Raw genomic sequence first — 17,412 nt, 5'->3', positions numbered from 1 at the left:
TTTGTGATTGGTTTGCAGTGCAGGTTGTGTTGTGTTGTTTTGTGATTGGTTTGCAGTGCAGGTTGTGTTGTGTTTGTGTTTGTTGTTTTGTGATTGGTTTGCAGTGCAGGTTGTGTTTGTTGTTTTGTGATTGGTTTGCAGTGCAGGTTGTGTTTGTGTTTGTTATTTTGTGATTGGTTTGCAGTGCAGGTTGTGTTGTGTTTGTTGTTTTGTGATTGGTTTGCAGTGCAGGTTGTGTTGTGTTTGTTGTTTTGTGATTGGAGGTCTAGCTTGCTCTAGCCTAGCCTGTATCTTGTGCCCTTTTGAGGAAGAATGCTTGTGATTCAGTCACATGCTTTCAGCCTACCAGTTTTGCTTCTGTTTTTGGGACTGATAAGTGCAGGGTGAGTTTCTTTTCCTGGATGATTCTTTGAAACTTTCCCTCAGACAGAATCGTAGATGATGAGCATACTATTTTAATAACCCCTGGATCGTGTTGGTCAGTCATTGTGTAACTGTGATGTTCAGACAGAGTCTTTGATTTAGTTTACAGAAGCCTTGCAGAATGCCTTCAGTGTAACTGCATTTTTTTAGGCCATGTTTCAGGTGATGTTTTTGCCACGGGGTATTCTGGTGGTGCAAAAAAAGACTTGACCTTTGGTAATTGCTTCATTTGTGTAGCAGATATAATGCTTTCATGAGCAGGTGTTTTGCACTTATTCAGAACTTCCATTAGCGGTAGGTGGGCGGGGTCGAGGGGGGGTCGATACGTACGGCCCCCCCTGAACCTGGCTTCAGTCTTTTAGCTTTTTGAAAAAAAACATTTTTTGGACTTTTTTTTTTGGACTTTTTTTTGCAGTATCAGATTAGTTTTGTCGGTGAAAGGGAAAGTATTTGCGCTGTGAATTTTCCACGTCGGGGTTCAGTGCGAAAAGAAAGGAAAACCGCTTGGCGCGAGTTATCCGATTTCGTCGGCCGGCAGCGGCGATGCGGCCTCTGTCCGACGCCCGCGGGCCTGAGGGCAGCGTTCCCATTGGCTGCGCTGGGCCGGGGCGGCTGTCACGGCCAATCCGGCGAAGGCGCTGGGAACGACGTAAAACGTACGGAAGGCAGTGACACACCCGCGCGTCACGCGTCGTCAGCCGCAGGAAGTAAATACAATGCCCGAGGCCTACGCGGACCCGGAGCGCGAGGTGAACTCTCTGACGGGAAAAAGAAAAAGAAAAAAACAGTAATAAACTGAGGAAGCGCGACTGTCGCCATGACGCCTCCGCCGTGTCGGCGGCGTCGCGGGCTGCTTTGGTTGCCGCCGGATGCGAAGCCCAGGGAGCTAGCTTCCCAAAAGTGGGAATTTTGGCTGCGGTTCCTGCTGTGGTGGCGGCCCCCCCCCCCCCCCGGCCGATCAGGGGAAGGTTTTTTGGCACGTGGCAGCGTTTGGCACTCTTGTTTGAACAGACTTCAAACAGATTTTTTTTCTGTTTCCAGTTTCCAGTGTTTTTTGTTGTTGAAGGTTTCCAGTTAGGGCGCCTTTGACTGGAAGTGCACAGTGGGACGTGCTGGAAAGTCAAGCGAAGAGCTGCTGCAGCTCCCAAAAAAAAAAGGACGATCTTCTGGTATTTCATTGATTTTATAGGCTCTGTGGCAGACACTTTGCAGTGCATAGCTAATCGTTGTTTGCACAGTGCTTAGTTTGGGGGTGGGTGGAGGTTTGTGGACCAGTCCAACCCTTTGTATGATCTTACACTCGGACACCCTCTGCTAATTGAGAAACAGCTGAAGGTCTAAAGGTCTGTTTCAGACCTGCTGATGTTGTTTGAAGTCTGCTTGTGTGTCGTATCGTTCTGGGAGATTGCTCAGATCCTCACAGAGTGATCTCCTTACTGTCTCACGCTCCAGACTCAGAACTAAAGGTGACAGATCCTTCTCTGTGAGCGACCCCAAGCTCTGGATTTCACTCTCTGTTAACGTCAGAAAGGCAGAGACAATTGACAGTTATAATTCCCTTTTAAAAACACTTTTTTTTGTTCAGGAAAGAGCTTTGAGCACTATGTTCTGAGAAGTGCATCATAATAATAATTGTTGTTGTTAGTATTATTATTATTAGTATCGTTGTTGTTATTATCATTACTGCTATTACTATTATAATGTTGACTCTGTAGACAACATTTTTGATCTCATACCTTAATCTGTCTTTATTCTGTTCTGTGTTCTGTTCAGGTCCGGTCCATAGACGACATGAACCACGATTTCCAGGCCCTGGCCCTGGAGTCTCGAGGAATGGGCGAGGTAGGCAATTGATTAGCCAGGCTGGGAGGTCGGTGATCGATTAGTCTGTTGGTGTTATTAGCAATGTGTTCCCTTGCGGTATGAGCCATATGGCAGATACTGTAGCTCAAAGTTACACTTGTAATACAGCGACGGGTCCATCAGCCTGAGGCGATCGATTACTCGGTGATCGATTAATTTCTATTCTAAAGAGAAATGAGTCTACAGACCCTCTATTAACCTTTTGAAGCGTAAGAACACAGTCGTGAGATTAGAATGTTCTTAGCTGAACATTCTAATGCTGATGTCACAATCACTACTGGCGACTGAAAGCAAGAGCAGGGTTCTAGAACGCACTGACATAGAATCTGTGAATAATATTCAAAAACACCTGCTATTCAAAGTGTTAAGTAGAGATCAGAGAGAGTGCGTTGAGAGGTCTCAAACTCCAGTCCTGGAGGACCGCGGTCTCTGCAGGTTTTTTCTGTGACTTCCTGCCAGGTCAGGCCTCAGAAACGAGCCGTGCAGTCTCCGTAGCCAATCAGTGCCGTTAATTACGCGTTTAATTGCAGGATCGCATCAAATAGCAGCAGACTCAGCAGGCCTCCAGGGTTTGACTTTCTGATCTGCTAGTCTAAATATAAATATTTAACTGATTTTATGCAGTGCCTTATAAGCATGTGGTCAACAGCACACATCTCGCTCAGCTGGATAAAATACCGCAACTTTAGAGAGGCAGTAATTAGTATATTAATGCATATGTTGGATACTATATACTACTGCATAGTCAGATCGTTCAAGCTCAATAAAATAACATTCTTTAATTGACTTAATTACTTTTGTGATGCGGTTTCTCAACAGAGAAAATTAAATGCATGGAAAATATTTTTTAACGACATCGATGTCGTTAAAAATATTTTCCATGCTTTTCATTTCGCTGACCTGACTATACAGTAGCACTGCAGATGAGCTTGTTTTTAGCTGGTGTGTCCCTGTGCCTTACGGTCTGTGAAAGGTCAGATTAAATGATAAGGTGCTGGTTGCCGTGTGGTTATGGGCGTTTCCATAGTAATTCCGCCATGCGGCCGGAATTACTTCCTCAATTGCTCCCGTCCCCGGGTGATGACATCACCGCCGCTCACTGCGATCGTCTGGCTTCTCCCGTTTTGCAGCTGCTGCCCGCCAAGAAGTTCTGGGAGTCGGACGAGTCGGCCAAGGACGGACAGAAGGGCATCTTTTTGGGCGAGGAGTGGCGGGAGAACGCCTGGGGAGCGTCCCGTGAGTGTGACCGCGCCATTTTTTTCAGTTTTAATGCGAAAGAGTTCTAACAGCAGGGCTTCCCAGCCCTGTTCCCGGAGATCTGCCGTCCTGTAGGTTCTCACCCCAACCCTAACAAAGCACACCCCCCCTCACCTGCTAGAGATCTGCCGTCCTGTAGGTTCTCTCCCCAACCCTAACAAAGCACACCCCCCCCTCACCTGCTAGAGATCTGCCGTCCTGTAGGTTCTCACCCCAACCCTAACAAAGCACACCCCCCCCTCACCTGCTAGAGATCTGCCGTCCTGTAGGTTCTCACCCCAACCCTAACAAAGCACACCCCCCCCCTCACCTGCTAGAGATCTGCCGTCCTGTAGGTTCTCACCCCAACCCTAACAAAGCACACCCCCCCCTCACCTGCTAGAGATCTGCCGTCCTGTAGGTTCTCACCCCAACCCTAACAAAGCACACCCCCCCCCCCCCCTCACCTGCTAGAGATCTCTCATCGAGCTGCTAATTGGTGTGAGTCAGGTGTGCCAGATTAGAGCGGAAATGAATTGAAGTGCTTACTGGCCTATTGCATCATTTAGATGAGTCATTCCTCTTCTTTCAGCACCGTTTCAAACGCGCCAGCAGGGTCTCCTTCCACTGCGTGTGGATCGATGCAGAGCGTTGGTCTTCTTATGAACGCCCTTTGAAAGGTTCAGTGATAAACCGCAGTCACGTCTCAGCTTTGTGTTTTTGGTCCGTGAGGACGCGCACACTGAAGCGTTCTGCCAGACCCAACGTATCACCGGTTCAGACGCCACTGTTACCGTGTGAACACGGGGAGTCTCAGTGCCGGAGTCACGCGGGCCGCTCTGGCTCGGGGTTCGGCGGCCTGTAGAGGCGTTTGGGCCGCCCAGCGGTCAGGTGACTTACGGCCGGTGAGGTCATCTCCTCCCTGAGCTGCCGGGTCAGAGAGCGACGGCCTCGCTCTCCTTCAGGAAGCGCAGCGTCGCGGGTCACGACCCCTCTCACACGCGCGTTCAGCGCGCGGACCGCACCTAACCCGTCAACTCGATGGTGTGGAGTCCTGAAAACCGAAAGAAAAAAACAAACAAAAAGATGATGTACCGTCTTTCTCTCCTTTCCTCTCTCTCTCTCTGTCTCTCTCTCACAGATCACTCCGTGTCTCAGCCAATCATGGTGCAGCGGCGGCCGGGGCAGGGTTTCCACGGCAACAGCGAGGTGAACTCGGTGCTGTCGCCCCGCTCGGAGAGCGGCGGTCTGGGCGTGAGCATGGTGGAGTACGTCCTCAGCTCCTCCCCCGGGGACAAGCTGGACGGCCGCTACAGGAAGGGAGGCTACGTGAGTCCCCGCCCCCTAACGCTGTCCCCGCCCCCTAACCCAGTCCCCGCCCCCTTCCACAGTCTCCACCGTCTCCACGCTCTACCCCTGTCCCCTGTTTCCTAACTTTATAGGTATTGCCCGTGCATTGCATTCTGGAAATAGGCCTTTAAGAGACACCGTCGCGTCACAGATTTCATCACAAAATGGCTCGCTCGAGGGAATAGAGCGAGGGAGGGGGGAATGTGTTGAAGTGGAACCAGATCCAGCCCAGGTCTCAGGAGCAGCGGGAGGGCATCCTGAGTGGGCGGCCCCCCGGCTGGTGCGCTAGCCAGCTGCCAGTCAGACCCTGGGCTGGCTCAGACTGCCAGGGGGGAGGGGCATTCCATCGCTGGTGGGCTACTGTGATGTCACACTTCACTCCCAGGGAGCCGCAGTGGCTGCTGCCTTACGTTGGTTGCCAGCAGTTGTGTGCTTAAGTGGTTTGCTGGCTGTGGAGCTGTGGCTCTGTCTTTGGAAGGAAAACCTGGGTTTTGGTAGGTGCTGCCTCTGCAGGTCGATGTCCTACAGAAGCCTCTGGATGCGTTTGAGAGGGTTTGTAGTTTGTAGTGTCTCCACGGAGACCCACGGACACCTGCGGCCTCCGGTCAGTTGTCAGGCTGGGGGCTCGCCTGGCCCGGCCTGTGCTTGACGGCGGTCCTGCGTTTGTCCTCCTCTGCAGGGCGGGGGGGACACGGAGCCGGACGGGACGGAGAAGGGCGACCCGAAGGACAAGCCGTGCCCCTACGAGGAGGACAGCAGCCGGGAGATGGCCCAGGGAGAGGCGGACGACGTCTCCAAACCCAACGGGCGCGGCCTGCCCAACGGCATGGACGGGGACTGCAAGGACTTCAAGTACGCGTTTGAGACCCCCCCTCTGCCCCCCCTCCAAAATAAATCATTTCATCATCGCTTTTACCCTTTGGACACCTGCACAGTTTCTGCCCGTTTACTGAAAGTTTTAAAACGCGACCATTTGCACTGAAACTAAACAAAAACAGTTCATCTGAGTAATTTGAAAATTGACCAGCATCTAGAGCGAGGGCTGGAGGCTGGTCATGGGTTAAATATGCATTTCAGACACTAGTAGTTACAGCAGGGCTGCCCAGCCCTGTTTCTGGAGATCTACCACGCTGTAGGTTTCCGCTCCAGCCCTAATAAAGCACACTTCATTCTCCAGCCGGAGATCTCTTTGAGCTGGTAAGTGGTACAGTCAGTACCAATCAGTGGATTTTGTTCGGGTTTGAAAACCTGCTGGACCGCAGATCTCCAGGAACAGGGCTGGGCAGCCCTGATCTGATTACAGTGTTTCATATACACGTTTAAGCCACGACTAGCCTCCTGCCAGGTCTGTCCACGCTGTGTGTTTGACTGTCCCTCTCCTCTGGGGTTTTTGAGTCAGGTGTTGAAAAGTAAGGCTTGGATTAGCTTGACCTCGAACAGGAATGTTTGTTGTTTTTACAGTGCTTTGTGTGTTAAGGTCTATGAGGTTTCACATGTCAAATCTGTATTGCTCGTTTGAATATTGGAGGGCCATCCAGGAGCCTGTTGTGCTTGTGAAAAGCACTTGTGTGTGCACACCCGAATGTCTGCTAGTTCATCGTCAGTCCATTATCAGTCGTGTGACTATGCAACGGCAGCCGAACCCCACAGGGAGGTGTGAAATTGTTCTGTTCACTGCGATGCGTTGCCTAACTCCTCCCCAAATCCCCGCAGCCGCACCCCCGGCAGCCGTCAGGCGTCCCCCACGGAGGTGGCGGAACGGATGGGACCGCCCCAGCCCGGCCCGGAGATGATGGGCCAGCACCAGCACCAGCACCAGCACCAGCACCCCGGCCAGGCCATGAGCAAACCTCCCGCCGAGGAGTTCCAGAACCAGGAGGCGCCCAACATGGACGGCATGGAGCAGGTCGGGCTGGAGTCGCTCCAGTTCGACTACGCCGGAAACCAGGTGCAGCTGGACTCCTCCGGCGCCGCGGTCGGCCTGTTCGACTACAACTCCCAGCAGCAGGTTTGTGTTCTTATGGGACTACAATTCCCAGCAGCAGGTTTGTGTGCTATCGGACTACAGCTCCCAGCAGCAAGTTTGTGTGCTTATGGGACTACAACTCCCAGCTGCAGGTTTGTGTGCTATCGGACTACAACTCCCAGCTGCAGGTTTGTGTGCTGTCGGACTACAACTCCCATCAGCAGGTTTGTGTGCTATCGGACTACAACTCCCAACAGCAAGGTGTGCGTTGCCATGCTACAAGTCCCAGGTACAGGTTTGCACATTGTCAGACTACAATTCTCAGAAGCCTGTGACAGTGTCTGGACTGTAGCTGTCTGCAGTGGGTCGCTTGTATTGGTGCAAGAAGACTCCCAGCAGCTTATTGTTCTGAAAGTCCCTTCCCATCATGCACTTTTAGATGACAATTCCTTGTCAGGGGCTCAGCCAATGAAAGCTACAACTCCCAAAAAACAAGATTTTCACACTATTAACGTTCTTTTGTTTTAGTATAGGAAAATTATTTTTTTGGCGACTTGCAGTGAGTCAAAATGAAACGCAGCAAATAGAATTACCGCTGTGTTTCCTGTCTGTGTGCTCTTAGGCACGGGGAACGTTGGGCGCAGTAAGAGCTTTATCCCCTCGAGGCAGAAGCGTTGAGAGAACGTTCTGCTGATGGCATTTGCATGGTGTGTGCTGCTGAGGCTTCTTGCGCTTCCCGTTGGACCTGTAAGCCCAAACCAGCTGTTCCGAATAGAGTCTGGATTCTTCGCTGCCTTCGTTTGTGAATGTTTTGATAAAATGGTTGCGGGTGCAGCTCTGTGATGAAGGACTTTTAAACCCTGTCAGTGAGCTGCGCTGGTGTTGATTTCTTCCCAGCAGAGACGAGAGCAGGAATGTTGCCTAACCTGCGTACAGATATTTAGAATAAAGTATTTTTTGCCCATGTCAGTAGTACAACTGTACGAGTGTAAAATGAGCGTAGCCAGCAGAATGTTTAATTTGAATATGAACGTCTATGGAAATAGGATACTGTACTATTCAGTGCCATTTTTTTTCCTCCCACCTGTATCTGACGATGCACCTGAAACCCCTCTCTACGGAGGGTCTTGGCCCAGAGTTTTGAAACTGCCGATGACCAACGTGACGTGACCAATCCGAGCACTGCTGTGAGAGAGTGACAGTGTGTCAGACCAATGGGGCAGCGGTGCAAGTATAGTGGTTAGGGGAACGGGGCTTGGAGCCCGTGGGTCATGGGTTCAGTTCTCAGTAGGGGCGCTGCTGTTGTTCCCTTGGAAACGGTGCTTAACCTGAATCGTTCCAGTAAAATATCCAGCTGTATAAAATGGACTGTGTGGATCTTCAGTCCTGGTTTTTGTTCCAGCCGTTGATGTAATTTTTCTGGACTGTTTGAATACACTAGTGTTGATTCTGTGTTGGAATGCAGACAAACGTTTCCACCGAGGGTGGGTGTGTGTGTGCAGTCTTTTTCTGTAGCTTAGTGTCACATCAAGCAAACGATTGGGCTAATTAAAGATGTATGAAGGGTCTGTATGAAATCCTGAAACGGACCGGCCTGTGTCGGCGGGCGGGCGGTCCTGGTTCTGACGATGTGGCTCCGCCTCTTCCAGCTGTTCCAGAGGCAGAACCACCTGCAGGTGCAGTCTCTGACCGCTGCGCAGCAGCAGTACGCCCTGGCGGCTGCCCAGCAACAGCACATAGGTAAGAGTGTGTGTGTGTGTGCGCGTGCGTGTGTGCGTGCGCGAACGAACGTGCATGTGAGAGAATGAGATAATGCGAAGTTTGTGTGTGTGAATGAGAGAATCTGAAGTGTGTGTGTGTGAGCAACTGTGTGAGAGAGAGAAAACAAAACGTGTGTGTGTGTGTTAATGTGCGTGTTAAAGTTTGTACACACTCCCATGTTATGTTCTTGCTTGTGTATTGTAAGCCCGTATATGATCATTTTGAGCTTTGTGTGCGAGTGAAATGTCTTTGTGTGCTGTATAGAGGGGGGCGGAGCATCTCTGTGTGCTGTATAGAGGGGGGCGGAGCATCTCTGTGTGCTGTATGGAGGGGGGTGGAGCATCTCTGTGTGCTGTATAGAGGGGGCGGGGCATTTCTGTGTGCTGTATAGAGGGGGCGGAGCATTTCTGTGTGCTGTATAGAGGGGGCGGGGCATTTCTGTGTGCTGTATAGAGGGGGGCGGGGCATCTCTGTGTGCTGTATAGAGGGGGGCGGAGCATTTTAAGTTAAGACTGTGACTGACAGTCCTGCAGTCTGTGCACTCGTTAGTCTGCGAGTACTGAAACTGCAGCCCACAGAAGCTGAGCTCAGTGAGGCAGAAAGCTGACAGGATGTTTGATAGCATGCCGTACTCTGGCTCATAAATGCTGAGGCTTGTGTCATGAGCTTTGGGACACAGGACAGGGGAAAGAGGTTTAAAGGCCTATGCGGTGCATGTTCTGTAATATAGGGATCTTAGACTGCAGTTCTGGAGGGTCAGTGTGGATCGATCATACAGGGATCTCAAACTCCAATCCTGGAAGGCCGCAGCGTCTGCTGGTTTCCTGTGCATTTAAAATTTAGCGTGTAAATTTAGCCTCCACGTGCTAAATTTAAGTAATTGAGTCAAGTCTACACTCCCCGATTTGGATGCGAATTGAAAGGAACCCACCAGAAACCTGCAGACACTGCGGCCCTGCACGCCCTGTACTCCCCATGGTGTTCACATCCCCCAAGGCGTGTGTTGTAGCGCTGGCCTCCGACCACAGGGGGGCGCCGTGTGGCCCGCGCTGGGCTGGGGCGGGTGTAAAAGCCTGTGCTTTTCGTTTGACAGCGGGTGTGTTTTCAGCAGGGCTCCCTCCCGGCGCCTTCATGCCAAACCCCTACATCATAAGCACCGCCCCCCCCCGGCACGGACCCCTACACTGCCGCCGGGCTGGCGGCCGCCGCCACCCTCGCAGGTAACGCTAACTTTTCTGTCTGGCGCTAAATCAGGGATACGAAAAACCTGGCCTTCAAGGACCGTGGGGTACTGCTGGCTTTCTCTTATAACCGATAGTTCATTGACAGATTAACAGCACTGACTGGCCAGAGGTTTAAGTCACCTGGTGTTCCAGGTTTAAATCAGTTCCGATTCAATCAATCAAACTTTATTCATATAGCACAGGTCATACATCAAATGCAACTCCAAGTGCTGAACATAAAAAGTGGAAAAAAGAGTAAGTTTAAAAAGGACATGAGTTTAAATAAAAAAACATGAAAATGAATAAATAAAATACAGTATAATAAAACTAATAAATAAAAAAATAAAAAATTAGAGGGGAGGAAGCACCACTGGCCCCGAGCGCCAGATTTCGGTATCCCTGCCCTAAATATTCTCAGGTAGAGGAAACGTGTATGTTAGAAACGCACGCGTAGAGACGGACGGACGGACAGCTAGCTTCTGCACTCGTTGCCCGGCAATATGGTGAGACCATGTTTAGCGATGAGGCCAAACAATCGTGGCCCGCAGTGAGAGAGAGTTTTGGGTTCAGGGAGTTTGGAACGGTGAAAAATCGCAGTCCCGATCTGTGGAGTCCCGGAGGGCCACCGCCAGCAATTAGGGAATTATGAAATCCAGATGCCCGCGTTTATCTTTGTGTTCCACCGTTCAGGTTCAAAAGCGCCAAGCTAATAAACAAAACCATGTCTTAAGCTTTGGTTACTCAGGTTCCAAATGAAAGCAGTTAAATATGCTTGTGTTTTGGCAGCACTCTGTGTTTTGTTAGACCAAGAGAAAAAAGATGGAGTTAAGCTAGACGTGTGGCTGCTAAATTCTGCCGACACATTTGTTAAAACGACTTTCGTCTGTCTCTGACTGAATTTACCAAAACATGTTTCTGAATGTAGTATCTTGTAATACTGGGTTCCCGAATGGTTGTTTGAGGGGAATGGGGGAATCTGGAGAGGAATCTGGCAGCAGGTTGCAGGGGGGCGGGGCTGGATGTCAAGGCCAACCTTCAGACATCCTAACCTAATCTAGTCCAATGGAGAGATTTGAAAGGCAGTATTATTATTTTTTTTACCAGTTGTAGCCGTTGGTGGGTGTGGCTGGATGTCACGCCCTACCCATCGACAGCCGACCCCACTCCTCCTGCATCCTGCAGTCAGGTGAACTTGGGAATCTAGGGTAGGAGACAAGCCCTCAGACATCGGGCTCATTACGGTTGCTTATTTTATCCGTCCTTGTCTTCTTGGCCCTCATCTGACCTGGAAATCGATGGAAGGTCCGCCATCTTTAAGGACATTCCAGTTTGTTAAATGCTCCTTGATGGAGCTAGGAGGCTCCCGAAGAATTCTTGAGCAAGGAAACACGATTGCAGCCTTTGCAGAAGTAATTTTTTCAGAAGACGTGACGTATACATGATCGGCCTGTGGATCCACCTCCCCCCCCCCCACCTGCCTTGTCTGTAATTGACGTGGCTTCAAACTGATGCTTGACTGAACAAGGACGTTCCATTTGCCTAATGCACGTTTTCTCGATTCCTCCATCCTCGCGTCCTTTCCTTGTGTCTTCCGTTGGGTAAAGCTAAGGAAGCGAGGAAAGGATGCAAGGAAGGGACGCAAGGGGGTAAAATAACCCATTGGAAAGATCACTGTGTTTTGTAGGAACTGAAATGTAGAACTGAGGTACTTCCTGTTTGAGGAGGTTGAGGAGGTCTTGAGATGACTCATGCGGTTTCGTTTCTGAACGCAGGTCCCACCGTGGTACCCCCCCAGTACTACGGAGTCCCCTGGGGGGTGTACCCCGCTAACCTCTTCCAGCAGCAGGCGGCGGCCGCAGCCGCCAACAACTCGGCCAATCAGCAAGCAGCCAACCAGGGGCAGGGCCAGCAGCAGGTGACGCCCCCTTTCTGGTGCCGCCCACGCGGTCACGTGACGTGATGTTCCAACTGCCTAAAAAAAAGTTTACCTTGGGAAAGTAATTTCAGTTTCATTCAGGCTGCAGTAGCTTTCTCAACGGCCACAATGTTGTGGAAACGTCTTGACAATCGTAATTCCCGTTCTTTCTGTTACCTAGTTACCTAGTGCAGCTTCAGACTTCAGATGAAAAGACTTAACATTCCTCACCTGCTGCAGTGTGCTTGACTTGCTCTTGAAAAGATCATTTTAAAAAATGTTATCGTCTGGGAGGATGCGCTATGGCGCCCCCGGTGGTGCAACAGGATACTGCAGTTGGGTAATTGTGTTCGGGTGGTTTTCTAACCTCTGCTTCCCGTCTGTCCCAGGTAATGCGTGGGGGGAACAACCAGCGCCCCCTCACCCCGGGGCAGGGTCAGCAGAACCAGCAGGACTCCCTGGCGGCCGCGGCGGCAGCCAATCCCGCGCTGGCATTCGGTCAGGGCCTGGCTACGGGCATGCAAGGTCAGTCCCTCTCCGACACGCCCGCGTGCCGATCTCTATCACCGCGATCGCCATGCATGGCGTCGGCACGCCTGTCGTTAAGTTTGAAGCCAGTTCAGCGTGGCATTGTAGCGCAACAGTTTGGGTTACGTAGTTTTTAATCGAGAGATTTGCAGATTGTAGTCCCGAATGAGATCTGTGTGCACTTCGAGCAAGGTGTTCAATTTGAATTTCTTCTGAAAATGTCCTGCGGTATAAATGAATTGTATGCAGGTTTTTTTTTTTTTTTTTTTTTAATAAGCTGTGCGAATCGTTCTAGAGATAAGAATGTAAATATTATGGAAATACGCTTAGTCAGCAGTTATGGTTGGTGTTCTGAAGAAGAGCCCAAGTCCTGGGTGTATTGCGATAATGAGCAGAGAGCTTCACCTTCGAGATTTACAGTAGTCCTCTAAGTTTTGGTGCAGACGAGATTTAGCATTTATTTTGTTGTGGACTTGGGTATCCAAAATAACCTCCTCCTGGAGGCAAATATTTAATAGGACCAAACTCCTTGAGTTTTATCCTTGGGGTGTCAGAGGCCGGGCTGGGCTCTCCACACCGGGGATAGCCTCCAGGATGTGCTGCTTTTCAGCATTGTTAGTCAGCATTTTTCAGCGCGTTAATTAAAGTGGTTGTTTACTAAGTTTAACTCCTCCCACCTGGTTCCTCGGGGCTAAATTGGTTGCTGATTGGAAACAAAAGCCATCGGAGTCGGCAGAATAATGAGTCTAGACAGGCTGAAAGGCCTCATCGTTCTCTCTCACGTTTGGGGGCTGACCCGTCCGATGAAAGACGCTGTTCCATCTGTGCTCTCGCAGGCTATCAGGTTCTGGCCCCGGCCGCCTACTATGACCAGACGGGTACGTTGGTGATGGGCCCCGGGGCCCGTACCGGTCTGGGGGGGCCCATGAGACTGGTGCAGACCCCTGTGCTGATCAACCCAGCCGCCGCGCAGGCAGGTCAGTACCGCCGGACTGTGTTAGGCTACTGTCACTCACCCCAAAGACCTGCAGGGCAGACCTGCAGTGCAGCTGTGTGATTGTCCAAAGTGTGTATAAATGTCCCCACAGTGTGTGATTGTCCCCAGTGTGCATGATTTTCCAGAGTGTGAATGAATGTCCCCATGGTGTTTGATTGTCTCAAGTGTCCAAAATTTGTCAGAGACTTGCCCCGTCTCTCACTGTCTCTCTCTTCCCCCCCCCCTCTCTCTCTCTCTCTCTCACTGTCTCTCTCTTCCCCCCCCCCTCTCTCTCTCTCTCTCTCTCTCTCTCTCCCTCTCCCCTTCCTCTCTCTCCCCCTCAGCAGCTGCAGCCTCTGCATCAGGTTCCGGGAACAACATGGGGGGCGCGGCCAATGGTCTCTTCCGTCCAATCAGCTCCCAGCAGCCTCCCCCCCAGCAGCAGCAGCAGCAGCAGCAGCAACAGCAGCAGCAACAACAACAGCAGCAGCAGCAGCAGCCCCACCCCAGCAACAGCATGCAGTCCAGCTCCTTCTACGCCTCCAACTCCCAGAGCAGCTCGCTCTTCTCCCACGGCCCCGCCCCCCAGCCCGCCAACTCCTCCCTGGGCTTCGGCAGCACCGGGTCCCTGGGGGCCGCCATCGGCTCCGCCCTCGGGGGCTTCGGCTCCTCAGGTCCGTCCCGGGAACGCCGAGCGAACGCGTAGCGCTAACGTAGCGTAAGCGTATAACTGACGCAAAGCTGACGTAGCGCAAACGCAAAGCTAATGTAGCGCAAATGGAAAGCTAACGTAGTGCAAACGGAAAGCTAACGTAGTGCAAGCATTTAACTGACGCAAAGCTAACGTAGCGCAAACGCAGTGCAAGCATTTAACTGACGCAAAGCTAACGTAGCGCAAACGCAAAGCTAACGTAGCACAAACGCAAAGCAAACGTAGCGCAAACGTAGAGCGAACACATAGCGAACGTGGCGCAAACGTAGAGCTAACGCATAGCTAATGTAGCGCAAACGTAAAGCTAACGCATAGCTAACGTAGCGTAAACATATAGCTAACACACAGCTAACGTAGCGCTAACGTAGAGCAAACACAAAGCTAACGTAGCGCAAACGTATAGCTGACATAGAGCTAACCTAGTGCAAACGTTGAGTGAAACACAGTGGAGCCTCTGAGCTTCAGACCCTGACCCAGGGGAGCAAAAGGCAGAATCTCGACGTCTGAAGGGGTGGAAATCTAGGTCGAGAGACATTTTGACAACAACAGACTAGGTTGTTGAACCCAGTGTAGCTCATGTTTTACCTGGATATAGCCTGGCTCTTTCCTAGTGGCCTAGAAAACTTTCACTTTTCAACAAAACATACACTTTTTACGTTTGCCGGTGACCTGGAGTGTTGATGTCTTAGAGTTTGTACTGTAACTGTAAGACGTGCTCCTGAATGTGAGCTGTAGCGCTATGCTTTGGTTCAGTGGAGGCTGCTGTGGAATTAATTTTAGGGTCCCTGCTGTCTGAAAGGGCGACAAATGCTTCTTTAAATATCCACCCGTGAGAGGTGACTGAGTGCATTCGCTTTCTCTCCCTCTCTGTCTGTCCCTCTGCCCTCTCACTTTTGTCTCTCTCCCTCTCCCCCTCTCCTCCCCCTCTCTCTCCCTCCCACTGTCTCTTCTCTCCCCTCCCTCCCCCCCTCTCTCCTTCCCCCCTCTCTCTCCCCTCTGCTTCCCCCTCTCTCTCTCTCTCCCCCCTCTGCTTCCCCCCCTCCCCCCCTCTCTCCTTCCCCCCTCTCTCTCCCCTCTGCTTCCCCCTCTCTCTCTCTCTCCCCCCTCTGCTTCCCCCCCTCTCTCTCTCTCTCCCTCCCCCCTCTCCTCCCCCCTCTCTCTCTCTCTCTCTCTCTCTCTCCCCCCTCTCTCCCCCTCTCTCCCCAGCAGGTAGCTCAGGCAGTAACAGCGCCCCCCGGAGGGACTCTCTGTCGGCGAGCTCTGACCTGTACAAGCGCGGCGGGAACAGCCTGGCTCCCATTGGCCAGCCCTTCTACAACAGCCTCAGCTTCTCCTCCACGCCCAGCCCAATCGGCATGCCCCTCCCCAGCCAGACCCCGCCCCCCTCGCTGTCATCGCACGGCTCCTCCTCCAGCCTGCACCTGGGTATGCCCCCCTGCCCCACCACCGCCTCCCCAAAAAAGTTGCATTTGCTTCCTCTTAAACTGCGGAACGCTGACTATAATACTGTATGTATTTAATTGTTTATTTCAATAGCAATGCATATAAAGGCATTGAATAAACAGTTATCCAGTGCTTTGCTCCATAGTATTAATAGCTGGCCCTTAATGTCAGCACTGGTCCATATATGGCCTGTTGTGAAGGCAAGTAAATTTTAAATAAATATTAAATAAAGTTGTAAATGTAAACGTGGCTCCAGGTTGAGGATTTGTAGGTGTGTCCCTGAACAGGCTCGTTTAAAAACCTGACTATAGATAAAAAACAAAAAATAAAATTGGCATTCATATGATGTATACTTTTTTTGTCTTCCCATCTCCTCTCTTCCCCTCTTCACTCCTCCTCCCTGCTCATCCCCCTCTCCTCCGCGCGCGTCTCCACGGCGACGGCAGGCGGCCTGACCAACGGCAGCGGGCGCTACATCTCGGCGGCGCCGGGCGCGGAGGCCAAGTACCGGAGCGCGGGCGGCGGCTCCAGCCTGTTCAGCTCCAGCAGCAGCCAGCTGTTCCCGCCGTCGCGCCTGCGCTACAGCCGCTCCGACATCATGCCCTCCGGCCGCAGCCGCCTGCTGGAGGACTTCCGCAACAACCGCTTCCCCAACCTGCAGCTGCGCGACCTGCTGGGCCACATCGTGGAGTTCTCCCAGGACCAGCACGGCTCCAGGTGTGTGTGTGTGTGTGTGTGTGTGGGGCTGGGTCAGTGTGTGTGTGTGTGGGGCTGGGCCACATCGTGGAGTTCTCCCAGGACCAGCACGGCTCCAGGTGTGTGTGTGTGTGTGTGGTGTGTGTGTGTGGGGCTGGGTCTGTGTGTGTGTGTGTGTGTGTGTGTGTGTGTGTGTGTGTGTGTGGGGCTGGGTCCAGTGTGTGTGTGTGTGTGTGAGTGTGTGTGTGTGGGGCTGGGTCAGTGTGTGTGTGTGAGTGTGTGTGTGTGGGGCTAGGTCAGTGTATTGGGGCCGTTGTGTGTGTGTGTGTGTGTGTGGCTAGGTCAGTGTTTTGGGGCAGTGTGTGTGTGTGGCTGGGTCAGTGTATTGGGGCAGTGTGTGTGGCTGGTTCAGTGTGTTGGGTCAGTTTTCGGGGAAGCCCTTGCTGAGCGTGGCCTCTGCTGCCCGGGTGGCTCACCGTCGCCGTGGTTTCCGTCCCCCAGGTTCATCCAGCAGAAGCTGGAGCGGGCCACGCCCGCCGAGCGGCAGATGGTGTTCAGCGAGATCCTGCAGGCCGCCTACCAGCTCATGACCGACGTGTTCGGGAACTACGTCATCCAGAAGTTCTTTGAGGTGAGACCACGCCCCGCCCGAACTGAGCGTGTGCGGCTCCAGTCTGTCAACAGTCATCCGACAATCCCTCAACTCGGCGCGGTGTTCCTTCGCTCTGATTGGTGTAGCTCCGTCGCTTCACAGAGCTGATGCTGCTCGTGTCTTAGTAGCCATTCATAGCAGTAGCAGTTAGCGTGCAGCTTGTACGTAGTGACTAATGTACTTGTACTGGACGCACTGGGATCAAATTGTCATTGGTCTTATTGTCTAACTATAGGTAGGATGGCCAAAAAGTGAATTTCCTAAAAAAGTTAGACTGTTCCTTTATCCTTAGCTTTGATTGGACTGTATTTTCTGAATATTTTTTACATCTGAAGGGGTTGTGTGCCAAATGGGATTTATCATGCATCATGTATCTGGACGAGTTAGTCATACGTGGTTATAAATGCGGGTTTCGCGTCCACAAGCTGAACTTTTGAGTCGTCATGCCGACGGGCTCGCCAAGGTCGCCCGCCTGGGACTCGCAGTTTATTTTTAGTCCTGAAATTGAGGGGTTGCAGGATTCCAGCCAGGCCCATCATTTACTGCAGCAGAACACCCTTACGGCTGGCTGACGCACAGCGGTGTGTGTGAGTGTGTGAATGTGTGTCTGTGTGTCTGTCTGTGTGTGCCTGTGTGTGTGTGCGTGCGTGCGCGCGCATGTGTGTGTG

The 17,412-nt window shown here is 51.8% G+C and overlaps 1 protein-coding gene across 1 annotated transcript in view; it reads left to right on the top strand.

Annotated features, from left to right (window-relative positions):
- Positions 1-17,412, top strand: part of LOC118223718 (pumilio homolog 2-like) — a 40,040-nt gene that overhangs the window by 12,326 nt on the left and 10,302 nt on the right. The window contains 15 exon segments of the mRNA XM_035410639.1: positions 2,197-2,265; positions 3,417-3,522; positions 4,664-4,851; positions 5,552-5,724; positions 6,586-6,880; positions 8,488-8,578; positions 9,711-9,760; positions 9,762-9,819; positions 11,595-11,737; positions 12,127-12,262; positions 13,102-13,242; positions 13,586-13,915; positions 15,163-15,378; positions 15,843-16,113; positions 16,594-16,723. Of these exon segments, the coding sequence (XP_035266530.1) occupies positions 2,197-2,265; positions 3,417-3,522; positions 4,664-4,851; positions 5,552-5,724; positions 6,586-6,880; positions 8,488-8,578; positions 9,711-9,760; positions 9,762-9,819; positions 11,595-11,737; positions 12,127-12,262; positions 13,102-13,242; positions 13,586-13,915; positions 15,163-15,378; positions 15,843-16,113; positions 16,594-16,723 (2,397 nt within the window).

The sequence above is a fragment of the Anguilla anguilla genome, chromosome 1, assembly GCF_013347855.1.
Source record: "Anguilla anguilla isolate fAngAng1 chromosome 1, fAngAng1.pri, whole genome shotgun sequence".
In the NCBI taxonomy this organism is placed as follows: domain Eukaryota; kingdom Metazoa; phylum Chordata; class Actinopteri; order Anguilliformes; family Anguillidae; genus Anguilla; species Anguilla anguilla.
Note: the sequence above shows the minus strand (reverse complement) of the source record. Positions and strands in the feature narration are given on the sequence as shown.